Source organism: Tursiops truncatus, chromosome 6 (genome assembly GCF_011762595.2).
Source record: "Tursiops truncatus isolate mTurTru1 chromosome 6, mTurTru1.mat.Y, whole genome shotgun sequence".
In the NCBI taxonomy this organism is placed as follows: Eukaryota; Metazoa; Chordata; class Mammalia; order Artiodactyla; family Delphinidae; genus Tursiops; species Tursiops truncatus.
Genome location: NC_047039.1, coordinates 93,062,667 through 93,082,428, shown reverse-complemented (window position 1 = coordinate 93,082,428; position 19,762 = coordinate 93,062,667). Strand labels below are relative to the sequence as shown.

Here is a 19,762-nt window from a genome sequence, read left to right as displayed (position 1 = left end):
CGTAGAAAATCTGAACAACTCAACAAAACACTGAAACTAATAAGCAATTATAGAAAGGGTAGAAGATGTAAGATTAATGTGCAAAAGTCAATCACCTTCCTGTATATCAGCAACGAACAGGTGGAATTTGAAGTTAAAAACAACACCATTTACATTAGCACCAAAGAAAATGAAATACTTAGATATAAATCTAACAAAACATGGGCAAGATCTATACAAGAAAAACTACAAAATTCTGATAAAAAGTCAAAAAGAACTAAATAAATGGAAAGATATTCCATGTTTGTGTATAGTAACTCAATATTGTTGGGTGTCAGTTTTTCACAAGTTGAATGCAATCCCAACCAAAATTCCAGCAAGATATTTTGTAGATATTAACAAACAGATTCTAAAGTTTTTATGGAGAGGAAAGAGACCCTGAATAACCAATGCAATAATGAAGTACAAAGTTGGAGAACTGACACTATCCAACTTCAAGATTTCCTGTGGAGCTATGGTCATCAAGACAGTCTGGTATTTGTGAAAGACTAGGCAAGTAGATCAGTGGAACAGAATAGAGAGCCTAGAAATAGACCCACACAAATAGAGTCCACTGATCTTTGACAAAGATTCCTTCCAATACAATGGAACAAAGGTAGTCTTTCTAACAAATGATGCTGGAACAACTGGATATCCACATGCAAAAACATGAATCTAGGCACAGACCTTGCACTCTTCACGAGAATTAACTCAAAATGGATCAAAGACATAAATGTATGTAAAAAGCAAAACTGTAAATCTCCTGGAAGTTAACAAAGGAAAAAAAATTAATGACCTTGAATTTGGCAGTGATTTTTAAGATACAACACCAAAGGCATGATCCATAAAAGAAATAATTGATAAGCTAGACTTCATTAAAATTAAAAGCATCTGCTCTGTGAAAGATACTGTCTAGAGAATGAGAAGACAAGCTGCAGATTGGGTGGAAATACTTGCAAAAGACACATCTGATAAAGGACTGTTACCCAAAATAAACAAAGAACTCTTAACATTCAATATAAACAGTGCAATTAAAAAATATGGGCAAAAAACCTGAACTGGTGGCTCACCAAAGAAGATATATAGATGGCAAACATAGGAAAAGATGCTCAACATCATTAAGGAATTATAAAGTAAAAGAACAAGATACCACTATAAACCTATTAGAATGGACACTGACAACATCAAATGCTGGCAAGGATATGGAGCAGTAGGAACCCTCATCCATTGCTGGTGGGGATGCAATGTGGTACAGCCACTTTAGAAGACAGTTTGGTGGTTTCTTATAAAACTAAACATATTGTTACCTTCCAGCATCCAGCAATTGAGATCCTTGGTATTTACCCAAAGGAGTTGAAAATTCATGTCCACACGAAAATGCTGCACATGGATTTTTATAGCAAGGACAACACTTTTTTGTTCTTTAGAAGCCATGTTGTTTGGATGGTTCTTGGAGGTACCGACTTAGAGCTTTCTGAAATCTGAAGAAAATTTATGGTCACAAACTTAGCTTCATCTTTAGACCATGTTTTCCTGACAGTGCCCTCAATTTGTTCTTTGCCCAAAGCCATTTTTACTTAGCATTCTTTACCATTTTTAGAAATTGACAGTTTTCAAACCAAACAGTTCCTGGATCCTTTATATTTAACAGTCCTTTCTTTAGCTCATCTCTCTCTCGTTGCATTTTACTATAAATGTCAAAAAAAAAAAAAAAAAGCACAAGCAAAACCTCCAATACTATATCTGGAAATCTCCTTAGTTAAACCACCCAGCCTATAGGTACATTTTTTATTTTTCCACGTTACTTTAGGTATTAGTGTTACTAAACTTTCTGCCACTGTTTAAAAAGGATCCCTTTTTTCCAGTTTCCAATACCATTTTTCTCACTTTCTCTTAAGTCTTCACCAGCAGCAGTCTTGAAGACCATATTTATGATGCTAGCTTTGGAAATCTCACATTGTTACTTCTTTGGTGTTATTAGAGTATATTATCGAATCATTTCTTCTGCTGGGGTCCCCTAAGTTCAATCCTGTGCCTATCCTCACAGGGCTTACAGTTAGAAAGGAGGACAGCCATGGGAAGAGTAATTAATATGAATGAGATGAATATTATAGGGGACTCAACCTTGTCTGAGAATGGGGGTGAGGTAGCAAACAAGGCTTCTCTGAAAAAGTAACTTTCAAGTTTACAGCTGAAAGGAGTGTGTAGAAGTTATCTAGGTGAGAGGGGGACATGGAAAGGTTAATGGAAGGTCATGTATAGAAGTTTTGTTTTGTTTTGTTTTGTTTTGTTCTTTCCCGGTTTGCGGGGTTCTCACTGTTGTGGCCTCTCCCGTTGCGGAGCACAGGCTCCGGACGCGCAGGCTCAGCGGCCATGGCTCACGGGCCCAGCCGCTCCGCAGCATGTGGGATCTTCCCAGACCGGGGCACGAACCCGTGTCCCCTGCATCATCAGGCAGACTCTCAACCACTGCGCCACCAGGGAAGCCCCATGTATAGAAGTTTTAAAGCATGCTCTTAAGTACTTGAAAGATTGTATATAGGGAGCATGAAAAAAAAGGGGGGCTAGAATTGGGATGATAATTAAGAGCTATATTATCTGATTGGCAGACCCTATCATTCATGCTAAGGAGTTTTTCCTTTAATCTAAGGGCAATGAGCCACTCAATGGTTTCAAGGCAGGGAGGGAAACCATGAGCTCTGCAGGTTCCAAAGCTTGCTAATTGGATAATAGTTTAGATGGGGGCATGAGTGGATGAAAGGAGACCAGTAGGACGCTACTAATGTATCTGAGGTGAAAAATAATGTTACCTTAGACTAGGGTGTTGGTGGTGGAGATGGAAAGAAGAGGGACAATTTGAGATATATGTAAGAGATAAAAACAACCAAGATTTAGTAATTTGATGGGATGTATTTTGTAAGGGAAAACAAAATAAGAAAGAAAATTCTCTTGCCTCTGGATTAAGCCTGATATTGGTGCCATTTACTAAGATAGGAAAACTTAGATAAGGAGCAGATTTGGAGTGAGGGTAGGGAGAAGAATATGAGTTCACTTATAGATGTGTTTGGTAGTTGCTGCCTCTGATATCTTCAAGGAGATCTGTTTACCCCTGAATGCAGGGCTGAGTGTGTGCCAATAAGTTTTCCTTATTAGAACATATCAATTTTGTATTGGTTATAGTCCCTTCTCACTATTAATGTATTGACATTTCCTCTATTTCTTGATTAGCTTTGGTAGAGGCTGTCAAATATATTAGTATTTTCCAAGCAACAGCTGTTGAGTTTTGTTATTCCTCCTACTGTATTCTTATATGTGAATTCAGTAATTCTTGATCCTATTTTTGTTCATTCTTTTCTTCTCATATCCTTGCCTTATTTTAGGACACATGAGTTGAATGCTTCATTCATGTAAAAATGTGTACATTTTAAAGATGTGAATTTACCCTGAATCCTGAATTCAGATTTGGAAGAATCTATTAGATTTTGTTTAATTTAAAATTAATTTACTGTGTAAAATTTAAATGACCATTTCACAGAGAATAATAGAAAAAAGAATGATATATTCAGAATAATCATATCCATATATATGGAGAAATTGAGCATATTTTAGTTTTGGAAGTGCTATGGGAAATAGAAGAATACTAATTTTTCACTGCATTCAATTATACAAGTATATTGAGCAGAAACAGCATGATAGACTTCAAGTATCACCTTTACTAATGAGGCATTGGCCCCACCCAGGCCATTAAATAGGAAGAGTTCCAGGACTCACCATTATGACAAGGCAAACCTAAGTAAAGCCCAATGTCATTGTCTCTACTGGAGATATTTTCTCTCCTTGATGACCAGAGCACAGGTCCCTAGAAGAAGCAGACTGGTGCAATGCAGTGGCTCTCAACTTTATCAGAGCCAATGCCTACCTTTGTTAATAATTTTTTTGTTTAAAAAAATTATTGGGACTTCCCTGGTGGCACAGTGGTTAAGAATCTGCCTGCCAATTTAGGGGACACGGGTTCGAGCCCTGGTCCGGAAAGATCCCATATACCGCAGAGCAACTAAGCCCGTGCACCACAACTACTGAGCCTGCACTCTAGAGCCCGTGAGCCACAACTACTGAGCCCGCGTGCCACAACTACTGAAGCCCACACGCCTAGAGCCCATGCTCTGCAACTGCAACAAGAGAAGCCACCGCAATGAGAAGCCCGTGCACCGCAACAAAGAGTAGCCCCTGCTCGCCGCAACTAGAGAAAGCCTGCGCACAGCAACAAAGACGCAACGCAGCCAAAAATAAATATATTTTAAAAAAAATTATTATTATCCTGAAATGAGAGTCTTAGGTAATGCAATCTACCTAATTCATAATTTTTTAAAAAGTCAATATTCTTAATTCTCTAACTAATATAATGGAAAACATATGAAAGGAAACTAATTTACAATAAAGTGATGCTTCATATGTAAATGCTCAGAAAGGCACTACAGTAGAGGAAATAAGGAGGTAGTCAGATGTTTGCATTACTTACGTTGAGTAAGTTCAGATTTGAGAGAGATAAGACACTACTCAACCAAATATCGTAAATCCCAACAGTAATGCAATCAGTGAAGTCCATTTAATTTAATTGCATTAAATGCAGTATCACATTATTTAAAGGTCAATGAAATGATTAAATTGCAGTGAGCCTTCTGAGATTTCCTGGGGTTTGTTTGCTACATGGGCCAAAACTATCCCTCTCCCTTTTATAGTTTGGAGCCTCCTGGTGGCAGTTGCTCTGCTCCAGCTTAATACTAATGGGAAGAATTCCAGATCCGATACTTTCAATTCTCCTTTTTACTGAATTGTAACATCTTATTGGTTCCCTCGTTAATTAATGAGCTTAGTAAAATCTTTGCCATGTATTATTTTATTTTTGTATGAGAGTCGTGATTTTATCTCCTAAAAAATAACCACTTAGCACTATCATCCCCTCAAAAAACCATGTTGTATTGCACAAATTGCTGAGAGACCTGGTGGGTGGGAAGAGGCTGAGGGTCTGGGTCGGAGGAGGTACGTCAGAACCACAGACAGCAGCAGGGCACACTGCAAACACACAAAAGAGCAAGGCAGGACTTGTTACTTAACATCTAGGCAGAAGCCGCTGTCTAATCCTCAGACACCAGGTAGGATAAGCCTGGAATCAATGCAAGTTTCAGAGATAGACCCACTTCCTTTTTCCAATGCCATGATATCCATGAGCTTCCCCTCCCCACCCCCCAATACCTAGATGCCTCAGGCAAGAAGTTTCCAAGATAAAATAAAGAAAATGGAGTGCGGAGCAAAGTTTTCCAGAGGAAACTGAGTTAAGCTTCAATAAACTAAATTTTCAAGTAATTTTCAAAGTTACTCTGCATGAGTGAGATTGATTTTTTTTTCCTACCACTGAATGGAAATAGGACCTCAGAAGATCGAATTCAGTTATAAAGAAATAAAAGTTACATTTTTGCACCTCCAAGATGTAACTATAAATTTTAATCTCATCAGGCAAAAATTGGATCATGGCATACCTATTGCCTCATAATCTGTTTTTCTCCCTTATTCAGGGCAACATTCATGCATATGCATACACACGTATCTCAACTTCTAAACTGCTGCATAATATTCCATTGTGTGCATGAACTGTAATTAATCCTTGGTGAACATTTAAGTTTTTATAATTTTTCTTTCATAAAAAGTGCTGGAATCTTTTGTATCTTTGCACGCTTGTCTAATTTCTTCCCTAAGATAAATTTCTAGAAGTGAAATTGCTGATACAACAATTGAATATGTGCACTCAATTTTTGATTCTGCTTACTGGATGTCCTTGAAGATTTCCAGTCATTAGAGAGCCCATTCCCCATGCCTTCACTAATAATGGTCCTAAGCAGTCTCTTGATTCTTAACCAAATTACATGTTTTTAACAGTTTCTCACTTTAATTTTAGTTTATTTGTTTACTGGTGAGATTGACCTTTTTTTCATAAGTTTCTTATTTTTCTTTGCATACCCTTTTTCTATTTTTTTATGAGTTATTGGTCATTTTAATTTGGAAGTTGTTACTCTAACCCTTTGTCTTTCTTGTATATGGTGAATGTTTTTCCTACCTTTGAATGTAATGTCTTTGGCTACATTCATTTTCCCCTTAATAAATTCCATATTATTTTCATTTATGGTTTCTGCATTTTGTGACAAGATTAGAAATGCTTTGTCCTCCCCCCATTTTATAAATATATCTGATCTTTTGTTTCATTTATTTTGTGCTTCTGTTATTTTTAGTGGTTAAATATTAACAATCTTACTGCAATTTTTAAGTATATGGTAAGAAGTGAAGATATACCTTTATTTTTCCCAAGAAGAAAGTCAATTTTTCTAACATCAGTTGCGGAGTTGTTCATATTTGTGTGTGTGTGTGTATATATATATATATATGCTTTATAAATATATGTGCATATGGAGAAAGAGAAAGGATGAGAAAGAAAAAGTAGCCTGTTGATCTCAACTCTTTTAGTTAAATAATTTATATATAATAATTTAATATTTTAATTATTACAGTGTTAAATGTTTTAATATAAGACATGGAAACTTACTTATCCCATTCCTTTGTGTCAATATTTTTGTAAGTATTCTTACACATTTGTTCTATTTACAATTTAGAATTAATGTGTCAAATCCCAAAGTAACTTGAAAAGCATGTGAGTTCTTTGCTAGATACACAGATCTATATTTTCTTTCTAATAAAATTTGTGACTGGTATATTTAATTTAATATATCATAAACTATTCTCTTTTACATTAGGTATCCCATTAGGATGGTTTGCCATAGTGTCCCATTATGATTGTGAATTTGGCCAAATTTAATGTGTATGGCTTAGATGGACATTGTTGGGCTTTTTTTTTTTTATCAACTTGATAGCAGTATTTTTTGTTTGTTTGAATTTAGAGTTCTCCAAATGTTAGTGTTTCCAAGCCTGCTGTTTTTTTCTTTATTCATTTTCCAGCTGTATGTTATTTTGTCTTGGGCATACAGTTTATAAACAGCAAAAAGCTTGGTTTTGCTTTACTATTCATTCCATGAGGTTTTGTATAATAGAGTTATTTAGTTGATTCTCTTTATTTTTCTTTACTATGCTTTTGTATATCCTTATTTTTCTTTTTCTAATTTGCCATCTTTAAATTACTTTTTTAATCTCTTTGAAGTTTTATATTTCAAAATATTTTTCAAAACATTTTAACTTCTATCAATGAAAAGAATATGTGTATTTCTCTTTTTCAAGTTCAGAAATTTAGCAGTTTTACTTCCTACCCTTTTCTCCAAAATTCCTCATATACTAAAAAAACTGCATATTTATTTCCAGATCCTCTTTCTCATAATGCAGTTTCTCTTTGAAGGATTTTTGCTAACATAGGCCAACAAGTCCTTAGAAAATGGTACTTTGCTGGTTATATAGCTCATTAGGTTTTTTTGTACTATGTCTTCCTCTTTCTATAAATTTTTATGCTGAATCATTTTTCTTCTTGCTCCCATGAATGATTTTTTTCTTCCAGGAGGCGTACCTTGCGATTGCTTGTACGTGTTAAAACATGTTTCATTTTCCCTCTCACGTGAACATTTTTTGGCCAAGTTTACAGTTCTTGGGTAATAATCTTTTTTCTTAAGAAAATGTTAAACATTGCTCAGCTGTCTCTACAATTGATTGTTACAGGAGTGATAACTGATGCCAATCTGGAACATTATTATAGTGTAGGATTTAATGTTTATTTTGGAATTCAGAAATCAGGAATCTCTATCTTAGTATCTATCATTTTTCTAAATGTCTCTTGTAGGCTTGAGAAGAAATAATGTTCTCTAATGGTTGAATGCAAAATTTAATGTTTTCTTTAGATCAAGCATATTCATTATATTTTAATGTCTTTGATATTTTGCTGTTTTCTGCTTTTCCTGTCAATAATCAAGAAAGCTGTATGGAGGTCTACTTTGATAGTGCATTTGTCACTTTTTCCTTGGGGGTTCTATCCATTTCTTCTTTATGTATTTTGAGGCTATTTTATTAGTGTTTATATTTAAAAAGATCTTCCTAGTGAATTAAATCTATCATTATGTAGTGGTTTTTGTTATCTCTAATAATGCTTTTTAACTTGTGTATTTAAATTTGATATTGAATGCTTCTTTACCATTTCTCCTCAGGATTCAGTGAGATTTTCTGATGTAAACCTCAATCAACTCAGAGAAAATTTCTTCTATTATTTCTTTCCTGTACTCTCTAGTCTCCTGAAAGACCTAATCATATAGATGTTGGACCATCTTCCTCTATTATTCATGTTAGTGAGTATTCCTCTTATCATTTACATAATGTCTGTTTTTGTTCTAAATTCTGTAAGAATTCCCACTAGAATGGAAGCTCCATAGGAGCAGGGGTTTGTTTGCTCCTTGTATACCCAGTGTCTGGATGTGAGCCAGAACAGAGAGCAGAGGAGGTGCTTAAATAATATTTATTGAATAGGTGAGTGAATTCTTGGTGTGCTTGTTCTAATTTGTTTTCAGCAGTCTAGTGTCCATTCTGCTATTTCTGGCCTCTATTATTTATTTTTTACTTTGATAAATCATCTTTTTTCCCCTACAGGAACTCATTCTTGTTCTCTGATTACTCCTTTTCCCATAGCCCCCATGTTAGTTCTATGCATCCCTATAGTCTATTAAATTGCTCTGAAAATACACATTGTGATTTTTTTTAAAGTTTTTCCTGGTTTTGCTAACTCTGTGTCTCCAAGAGGATGAGCTTAGGCACTAAGCTAGTGATCCTCTTCATTGCAGGGTACTTTGATGAATATATATATATTTTTTTTCTTTTTTTCTTTTTTTTTCCGGTACGCGGGCCTCTCACTGTTGTGGCCTCTCCCGCTGCGGAGCACAGGCTCCGGACGCGCAGGCTCAGCGGCCATGGCTCACGGGCCTAGCCGCTCCGCGGCATGTGGGATCCTCCCGGACCGGGGCACGAACCCGTGTCCCCTGCACCGGCAGGCGGACCCCCAACCACTGTGCCACCAGGGAAGCCCTGAATATATTTTTTATCAGTGAAGGGTAAGCTTGATCTGAGCCCTTTCAGTGACTGTACATGTCATTTTTTTGGCCTCCCCAGTATGGCTCAATCTGATTGGCTACTTACTGGAGGAGTCTGAGAACAAGTTTTTCTCTGGGTATGGTTAATGGATGGAGATTCTAGAATTCACACGGTGTCAATTTCCAATCAGGAATTATTGAACTTCACTGCCACTCTGAAGACCCTCTAAGTCGTACTATTAAGAAGAATAGAGTTGAGGAGGAAAAGAAGTCAACATTTAAAGCTTTGAAGGCACAAGATTTCTTAATGAAGATAACTTAATGCTGGGATAGAGTGTGCAGATGCAACTCCACTCTTTAAAGACAGAGTACCTGAAAGAGAGGTGCCAGTGGACCTCTCCAAGGCAGCCAAGTTCTGACTCTGAATTGCATTTCTAAGTATTCACTGACAGGCTCTGCCCACACAGATATTCTTTCCCCCTTTTGGTTACAGACCCTGAGGTGGAGTGTACACACTCCTTGATGTAGATTGAGGAGAAGAGAGACATCTAGTGGTAACCTGCAACTAGGAGGACTGTTACCAGAGACAAAACTTTGGTACCAAAAATCTGAGACAGAACTCCTGGAGTGACATTCCATTAAATATTGAGTTGACTGTGTTTGCCTGTCAGGAATTTGCCCATCTGCCAGCATCAAGTTCAGTAAGGAGAGTGGAGGGGGCTGTGGTTGTCCACCTGGAAGATATCCAGAAGCATATGACAAGGGTGATTTCCAATGTCCCCAGTAGAAGAGAGAGGGACAGCTAGGTTGTAAATAAAAAGAACTTCTGGGATCCCCACTTAATAGAAGAATTTTCTTGTCTGTGTGTGTATATGTGAGTGTTGGGGGTGTAATTTTGAAAAGAGGGGCAGGGAGACATAGTCAGAAATTATTAGTCTATGTAAATCATTTTAGCATCCCATCTTACCCAGGAGAAACCTCTTGTCTCACTTGGCTATTCCCCTTCTACTTCTCTCTGAGGAGCATTTTTCTCTGCCTCACTAGCTCCTGGAAAGAGTGAAAGGGGCCAGAAAACCCTAACTGGAGATGGGAGATGAAGAGGGGAGAAGACCTCAGGGGAAAAGATATGAAGTTGATCTCCATAATAAGAGAAAAGGCACGGGTTTTGAATTGGGTACAATTTATTTCTTTTTTGTTTTGAGTTGTGTGTTTAAGATTGACATTTTAAAAAATTATTATTTTTGGCTGTTTTGAGCATGCTGCCTTGAAGGTGACATCATCCAGGAACGAAGTCCACTTGTGTCCAAGATTCATAATAGTCACAGCTTCCGTTCTTGCTGCCATATCCCCATTGCTGCTTATACCTAACTTGAGTTCAGAATTCTGGCTCTTTCCAGAAATGGTTCTCTGAGCCTCGGCACATGAACCTCTGACTCTGACTTCTCTGCCTCTATCAATCATAAGAAGAACCTGACTGTTGACTCCCCAGCTTATCAGTTTGGCCCATCTCCAAACTGTTCCTGGCAAATCCAGTCCCAATCCTCTCTTTCCTATATTCTGCTCTAAGTGTTTTTGTTCAAACAGTTCTGTCAGCTCTGCAAGGCAAGAGGCATATTCCCATCCCATTGTTTTCTAAAGCTTTATATTCCCATTTATTAGTCCCCAAAGTGAATCTTTTCTAAAAAGCTCTCTTGGTATTTTGTTATTCCTACAGGAATCTCATACTAATTTCTTTGTTATTACAATCTGGTTGTTCCATAAATAGATTACTTCTAATCTGTTATTTGAAACAGATTCCTATTAGCACAAAGATTGTATTTATTGCATAACATCGTGCCTATGTGTGATATCCTATAAAAGAAATCTACATTGGTAGAGAAAGATATCTTTGTTTGCTTCCTTTCCCCACGCCACCCTACACTCTGCTTTACAGTAAGGCGATGCTGGGGATATTTGTACCAATATTGAGCATTCCTTTTCGATATCTTCGATTTAATACCAGTGGGGAGATAGCCACAGGTATTCAGAAAAAAATTCACTTCTCTCCTGGCAAACAAAACCTCAGTGGTAAAGCCAAACATAGCAGGTGAATTCATTTGAATAAAAAACTGATGGACCCTTTTAACATCAAGCCTGTGAAGGGTTACACGGGATTGGGACCAGCTGCTTTCACTCACCCTTGTTAAAAGCAGGAACAGGCTGCAGATAGCGCATGGAGCTACCAAACAGAGGACGCCTTGGCTTTGGAGATGAAGTCTGAAAATTCATCCTCTGAAAATGAAATAAAAATGAAGCTTCTAGTTTCTGTGTACAAGCGCTCAATAAAAAAGCAGAGTACTTTTGCTGCTGAGATATTTCAAGACCTTCGGCTAAACATCCAGGTATGTCCCGTGTTTAATCAAGAAAACCAGTCCTGAATCTGTAACTGGCGTATAATCGAAGTAATTGTAATGTGTTGGAAGGATGGTAGTCTATGTGGAGTCTAGAAATCGAGAGCCAAAGAGTGAGTCATTTATCTCCAACCCAGTTTGGAGATGGGACCACACCGACTGGAATGAGAGGAGTGGAGTCTTGATATGAGTATCTCTATGGGGAGACGCCAGGGAGTTTTTCCTACTGCTTTGTTCTGGTTCAACGCTCACTGAGAAACCTTTCTTTTAAAATTTTCGGCGTTTACTTGTATGCTGTTTTGTGTGAGTTATGTTTTTACGTTGACTGTTTTGAAAACTAGAAACACTTGGAGACTGACTCTTCATTTCACTTACCTAACAACTATTTTGGGCATGTATTTTCTTCCAGTCTGTTTTCTACGAATATGTATTATAATAATGGTGTGCAAGGCATTTTGTCTTCTGTTTTTTCATTTAACATTCTATAAGAAGCCTGCCCCATACAGCTAAATTATATTCATAATCACCATTTTAAATATCGCCACACAAGTATCATAGACTTGTTTGTATATACAGCACAAAAGAATTAAATACAAAATTTTTGCACCATGGGCTTCCCTGGTGGCGCAGTGGTTGGGAGTCCACCTGCTGATGCAGGGGATACGGGTTTGTGCCCCGGTCTGGGAGGATCCCACATGCCGCGGAGCGGCTGGGCCCGTGAGCCATGGCCGCTGAGCCTGCGCGTCCGGAGCCTGTGCTCCGCAGCGGGAGAGGCCACAACAGTGAGAGGCCCGCATACCGCAAAAAAAAAAAAAAAATTTTTGCACCAGCACGTGAAAAGCTTGACATTAGAGGTTGTCCATGCCAGCATGACTCTCACCTGTGCCTGAGGCTGCACTCCCTAAAGCAGTACAGCAATACCTTTTCATCAGTGTAAGAATGGGTACCCAAGGTCTGTCTCCAGACCCATTCTGGGGTTCTCTGCCCACCTATTCATCTGGGTTTGGTAATGAGTTTGGAGTAGGGGCTGGTCTTTTTGATTTAGCATCTCCCCAAGACAGTGCCTTTCAGATTTCTGCTCTCACTGACAAATGTCCAAGCTACCATGACCCTTGCAAGATACAGGCTTTGGGAATACTGAGCCCAGTGGAGCCCAATGCGCAACACCTTACCTTGTGGCAAAGAAAAGCTCAGACAAGAGCACTTGGAAAATAAAAGTATTTTTACTTGTGAAGTTTTTCGAGTTACTCCACACTTTAACAGAGCTGGGCTCCCCAAATAACCGAGGTTAAATTAGCTTTTTCATGGCAGAAAAACATGTTTCTTCACTTGATTGTCATCTATAAATAAAGGTTTACATACATGTGTCAGCATCAGTCTTGTAAAAGTCAAGGGTAAAATTGTTTTGATTAGAGAGTTAACCTAAAGGAAAGGGCTCAAGGCTTCCTGTATTTGGAGGAGCAGTGCTAGGCAGGGTGTTCTTGCCTTTAAAAAACAAACAAACAAAAAAAAAAACTTAGAATGCACAGAGGAGTTTTTTCTCCTCTGGCTGAAGCTTGTGATGTGCTTAGTGGTAATACTGGCAGCTGGGCCAGTTTTGCTTTCTTATCTGTCTCAGAAAGAAACTGGACAGAAGCGTGCAAGGGTGCTGTTGGAGGACAAAGAAGAGACAAACCACATTGGCTTCTTGGTTAATCTGTTGCTAGAACATACTGCCAAACAAGCGATCACAAAATCTCAGTTCCATGTAACAGTGAGCATTTATCTCACATTCTGTGGGTCCTCTGAGGGTCAGCTGATCAAAGCCAGACTCAGGTCAGCTCACTGGAGAAGTTCTGCTCCGTGAGTTTCTCTTGCTCCTACTGGGACAGGCTCAGACATGTTCTTCTCATAGCGATGTCAGAAATTTGTTTAAAAGGACGTGGAACTGGCAGGTTATCATCTCTGCTTCTGTGTTATTTGCCAAAGGAAGGCACAAAGCTGACCTCAAAGTTAAAGTGTGAGAAAGTATACTTTGTGCGTGATGAGGCCGTGGCAAAAATGTAAATGCAGAAAATGGTGAAGCGTTGTGAGCACAGATGCAACCTGTCACACTGAGGATAAGGGAAGACTTCTTGTGAACAGGGCAAATGAATTGATCCCAGGAGGATGAGAGAAGAGTAAGCTTAGGGTTTTGGAATGACATTGCAACAGAAGGAAGGGAGACAAGTATAGTGGACGAGCATGATGTTTGGGAAAATAGAAGTAATTAACTGAGGTGCAGGGAATGTGGGAAGGTGATTGCAGATGAAATTCTAGAGATAGGATGAGGGCAGACCATGAAGGGCCTTGTGTACAAAATAAGGGAGCTTAAGTAATTATAGAGCCACGGAGAGCCATTGAAGAGTCTCAGGTTTGTCTTGGATAAAGGTCCTTATGGCAGAAGTATGTAGGACCTGGTCCAGAAAGGTGTTAGGGAGACTGTTGAAGGAGATGTCATAAGATCTTGAATTAAGGCAGTGGAGGGGGGGATGATGGGGAGGAAAAGGATATCAACAAGGTGGACGTTACAAGATCTAGTTGTTGGGATTATAAAAAGAGGCCTTGCTTCTCAAACCTTGCTACTCAGGGGTCATCCACAGACCAGCAGGATCATCCTCACCTGAGGAATTCATTTTCTGATTTGGACAGTGTAGGAGGCATGGGGGTAGATGTTTAGTTCAGCCTGGGGCCTGTTGTGTTCGAGTCTCCATGGTTTGTTCCAGTGGAGATGTCCAGTCTACAGTTCTGGGTCTCAGGAAAGAGGTCTGGGACTTGAATCTGTGAATTTGGATGAGGCTACCCAGAGAAAGGGTTTTCAACCCAAATAACTGAGCGCTGAAGTCAGATCCTCGATGCAAGGAGTGAGCTAAAGAATAAGAAGAATCATCTGACGGATAGGAAGAAAACCAGAAAGGTGGTATGATGAAACCCAGGGAGGAAAGGCGATCTGCAGAGTCTAAAGCCATAGAGAGATTACGTGAGATTTTTAAATAAAAGGATCTATTGGGCTTAGAAACCAGCAGGTTATTGGTAACATTGATGAGGATAATTTTAGGTGAATGTGGGGTTAAGTGGCTCAGCTAAGATTACCCATGATATTTAAATGGAAAATCTGAGACTCAGACCAGGGTTTGGACTCCAATTCAGTTTTCATCCTGTGCACCTCAGCTGTTGATCTACTTCTGAAGATAAATTAATATATTGACAACTTACCCACAGAAGCCTTTGTGGGAGGGAGGAGAGAGAGCAAAGATGCATAAATGACAGTTTATCAAAAAAATATCTGGCAAGTTTGTTAGGTCAAAGCTCTTGGAAGTCCTGATAGCCTCTAGTTGAACAGATATGTTTGGGCTCCAGGATAGGCAAAGCCATGGATTCCCTTCAGCCTGGATCCCTGGTGACACCAGCAGTCTGTGAGATGTGCCAAGACGTTGTCACTCTGTAATTTCCTCAGAGTTACACGGACATCAAAGGAGAGGTCCTTTCTTTTTACCCTACGCACCTGGAGGTTTTGACTAGTACGTCAGGGAAGAAGGGAATATGCAATGTTGGCCCTTAGCTTTTCCACTCTGCCTTTGCAAAAGTTCTTCCTTTTTCCATGTGGGTGATAAATCCTGTAACTAATAAAATGTCAAATCACTGTAACCAAAAGAGCCATGAAAAATCCTCTCCTCTTCCAGTTAAAATACTGACACACAAAAATAAACAGCACATCTAACATTGTGGTTTCAAGTATTTTTCCAGGCAAAATAGGCAAGGGAAAAGAATGTAAAGAATCTTAACTGGGATGCATTCTTGCGAGGTGAAGCAGGACTTAATGATTTCCAGTTTACGGGGACCGTACAGCCTGAAAGACAGATTTGAGCTCTGAGCTGACTCCCATGGGCCAATCCCACGCACATTTATCTCGTTTTATTTTTCACAGTCTTCTATTCAATTTCTTAGATTACTGGAATGTTGTATTACCAAAAATGACTTAGAAGTTGATTTTCTAGTATTTTTCTATTTATATATTCTCTAGAAATAATTTTTTGCATTTTCTTTTTCAAGAGAAACGTCATTTTTTTTTCTTTTTACTGACTTATTGCATTGGATGAAACTTCTAGAATAAATTCGTTAGGGTAATGATAATGGACGTGTTTTATTCTTTATTACTTACGGATGGCTTCCTTGTGTCACTATGAGGTATTATATCTATTTGAGATGGTGTATAAGCATTCTTCTATTCTTGCTTAGGGTTTTTTCAATCTTTTTGTTTTGTTTTTTCCTAGAAATAGACATTGAATTTTATCAAATGCTTTTTGGCATATGATTTTTAAAATTGCAATTATTGATCTATTTTATTACTAGGTTTATTCAAGTCAAACCATTCTTATATTATTGGAATAATTCCTACTTGTTCATAAATTTTAACTTTTGTAATGTAATATAGTGATGGTAGCATAACATCATAGTTAAAAGAAGTGTTCTTAAGGCAGACTGCCTAAATTTAAGTCCCAGTTCCACTGCTGGCTGGTTGCGTAAACTCGGGCAAGTTTCTTAACCACTCTGTGCCTCAGTTTCCTTACCTGTATGGGGAGGTGGGTATTAGTCCCAACCATACAGGGCTGTTGCAAGGATACAGTAGATGAGGCATCAAACATATATTTTGCTTAGGTTGATTGGTGGAGGTGGCTGGCGACAACTAAATGGTGTGGATTTTCTTTTTGGGGTAATGAAAATGTTCCAAAGTTAATTGTGGTGAAGGATGCACAAGTCTGTGAATATACGAAAAGCCATTGAATTGTCTACCTTAAATAGCTGAATTGAATTGTATGTTGGTGCCCAGTAAATGTTAGCTAACAATGTTAATCACACTATTTAATGCTAGAATTGAGAGCAGGGTTCTATAACCGGTTTGCCTTGCCCGGCTCAACCACTTATAAGTTGTGTGACCTCAGGCAACTTGCTTAACCTTTTTTTTGGGTTAGGTTCCCTCAGTGTAAAATAATAGTATCTACCTTTTCACTTGTTATAAAGAGTAAATATATCAATATATTTAAAGCACTAAGAATAGTGTCTGTCTAATAGTAAGTTCCCAGTAAATGTTAACTTTTATTAAAAATATTTCTCAGCTAATATTTTACTTAGGATTTTAAAAATCTTTACTCTAAATTATATTGATTTATTCTCCTTTTCTTTATAAAAAAGCCACCTTCTTTCGTAATAGAGGAGTTACTATGTTGTTATGTATCCATTTTAAAATTATAAGCAAGAAAAAAGAAATAAAATTAACCCACAATCCCACTGTCCTGAGATAGTCAGTGTTATCATTTTGGTGTATAACCTTTTTTCTCCTTACTCTCATTCTTTTTCCCCAGATAAATATGTGTGTGTGTTTGTGTTGTCCTAGAGCATAAATTAAATATGTATATTACATGTATTATATCTATTAATGAGTATAACACAATTTACAGGAATAATTCACAAAATAGGATTATACTCCTCACAGTGTTTTATCTGATTTTAAAATTCAGTGATCCACTGTGAACATCTTTTCATACCATTAATTATCCTCAAAATGGTTCTGAAGAACCTAGGGGCAGGACAGGAATAAAGACGCAGACGTAGAGAATGGACTTGAGGACACGGGGAGGGGGAAGGGTAAGCTGGGATGAAGTGAGAGAGTGGCATGGACATATATACACTACCAAATGTAAAATAGATAGCTAGTGGGAAGCAGCTGCATAGCACAGGGAGATCAGCTCGGTGCTTTGTGTCCACCTAGAGGGGTAAGATAGGGAGGGTGGGAGGGAGACACAAAAGGGAGGGGATATGGGGATATATGTATGCATATAGCTGATTCACTCTGTTATACAGCAGAAACTAACACAATATTGTAAAGCAATTATACTCCAATAAAGATGTAAAAAAAAAAGAAAAGAAAACTGTAAGGGAAACCAGAGTGGTAATAATCTGTGATTAATCTATAATTAGCGGGCTTCCCTGGTGGCGCAGTGGTTGAGAGTCCACCTGCCGATGCAGGGGACACGGGTTCGTGCCCCGGTCCGGAAGGATCCCACATGCCGCGGAGCGGCTGGGCCCGTCAGCCATGGCCGCTGAGCCTGCGCGTCCGGAGTCTGTGCTCCGCAACGGGAGAGGCCACAACAGTGAGAGGCCCGCGTACTGCAAAAAAAAAAAAAAAAATCTGTGATTAGTAATAGTTGAAGGTTTTTAAGAAGGTACCTGAATACACTTAAGTATTTATATTTCTTTAGAGTTTTCTCTGAAATAATTATTATTGGTAAAGCAAAATTTCTGTGAAAAAAATAATTCTTTTAATAGATGCATGACAGTCCACACATGTTACCATAGTTAACTTAAGCTATTTCATACTGATAACTTTAGGATTTTTCCAATTTCTATTATATATCACATTACAAGGTACAGCATATTTAAATATATCTGTATTTTGTTCTACTCTCTGACTTGGTTCTTTATATGTAAATTATCTGAGGGTTATCTTGGTCTGTGTGAATTGGTCTGCTCCCCATCTATTCCTCCTCTAATGCATCTCTTGCACTGCACATGCGGGAAAGCTAAAAGTCCCATACATCTGAGTAGCTAGTGTTTCCAATGTGATTTAGGTTTTGTGAATGGGATGTACTTGTGTGAGACTTGACTTTGCAAGTGAATTGAGTGGGGAGGAAGGTAAGGTATATGACATCCATTTTACTGATACAGAAACTAGCAGAGGTAATATGGTTTCAGAGCTGGCAATAGTAGAGGCAACTTAGTCATTCGGCACCAACTCTCCTAGCCTAGACCTGCCATGTGGCTTTAGGAGTCATTCCTGGAAATACAGCCTGCAGCCTTTTTTTTTTTTTTTTTAGTCCTCTTAATGATTCTGTAAGCCATTTAGTACTATGCACTAAACCCATTTCTGCTTAAACTAGCTAGAGAAGATACTGGGTTTTTGCAACCGAGTGTAGCAAATACATAATGGCTCTAACTGTATTTATCTCAAATATAATATATTAATAATTCATTCTCTTCCCGCTGGTTTGTAATCTAACCTTTATCATATGCATGGCATATATATATATATATATGTATATATATGCATGGGTTTTTTTGAGTCTGTTCTTTTTTTTCTAACTGAATTTTTTTCCGTTTATTCTACTGCCAGTACCAGCCTTCTTTGATTACTGTAGCTTTATGGTAATCTTTAATATGTGTTTGGATAAGTGCCCCCTATTAAACCAACATTTTATAAACCTCATGGGCTTTTCTTCCAGATGAATATTTTTGTCAAGTTCTAAATAGACCTTTGAATTTTAATTGACTTCAGGAGATAACCTACATCTTATAATACTAAATAGTCCCATCTCAAGACATATGTCTCTCTGTTTAAGCAGTCTTTATTTATATAAAGAGAATTGTTTCTTTTTTTGTGCTTGTTACTCTGTATATAGATCTAACAGATTTATTTTCATGCCTGTTCCCAGATATTTAAATTTTTTGTGTGATGGAGAGTGACATAATCTGTATTGTTTATTTTAATCAGTTTTATCCAGAATATATTGATTTGCACATGTTTATTTTTCACTATTTTCTTCTCTGAACTCGTTCATAAGTTCTCATAATTTTCAGTTGTTCATAGGCTATCAGAGTAGTCAGTCTTAGAGCTAGTAAAATGATAGTGTTCCTTCCTTTCTAATTCTTACACTTCCTCTTGTCTTTTTGTGTAAAGTTATAATTAATATATCAGTAGTATGGTGGATTATGCCTCCTTTTGATGGGTCAGCTCTGGACATCAGTGGGATCATAAGAAGAGGAAATCCTTGAGACCCAAGAGGTGTCTGCTATGCTCTATTCCTCTTAGACTATATGACACAGAGCACATTCATCCACTGTTCTGTCCATTCATTGCAAGATTCCCTTGCTTAGCATGATCTTACCATCCCATATTTAGCCACAGATGATCTCATCATTTTCCCATTGGAAGATAATACACATTTATGTCAATAGGAGTGCCTGTTCCCTGAGTCCAAAATCTCTCCCTGCTCTCCATTCCTTCTGTATTTCTGTGGTAAAGCCATGGCGTGCAAAAGCTATTTCTGCAAATGCCAGTCATTAGAATATAAAAGAGAATTTGTAAAGATTTGAAAGAATGGAAATATCCAGAGTTAGTGAGAGTGGAGAAAAACAGACCGTGTTGTCAGGTAAATGAATCCCGATGAACTTTCTGGAGAGCGACTTGGCAGTATGCTTCAAGATCTTTATAAC

At 38.0% G+C, this 19,762-nt stretch overlaps 1 protein-coding gene across 1 annotated transcript in view; it reads left to right on the top strand.

Moving 5' to 3' along the window:
* Nucleotides 1-8,339, top strand: part of LPAR1 (lysophosphatidic acid receptor 1) — a 179,147-nt gene extending 170,808 nt beyond the window's left edge. Inside the window, exon 4 of the mRNA XM_073806393.1 lies at nucleotides 8,211-8,339. Within this exon, the coding sequence (XP_073662494.1) occupies nucleotides 8,211-8,230 (20 nt within the window). The 3' untranslated portion in view covers nucleotides 8,231-8,339. The remainder of the gene's footprint in view (nucleotides 1-8,210) is intronic.
* The last annotated feature ends 11,423 nt before the right edge of the window (nucleotides 8,340-19,762 follow it).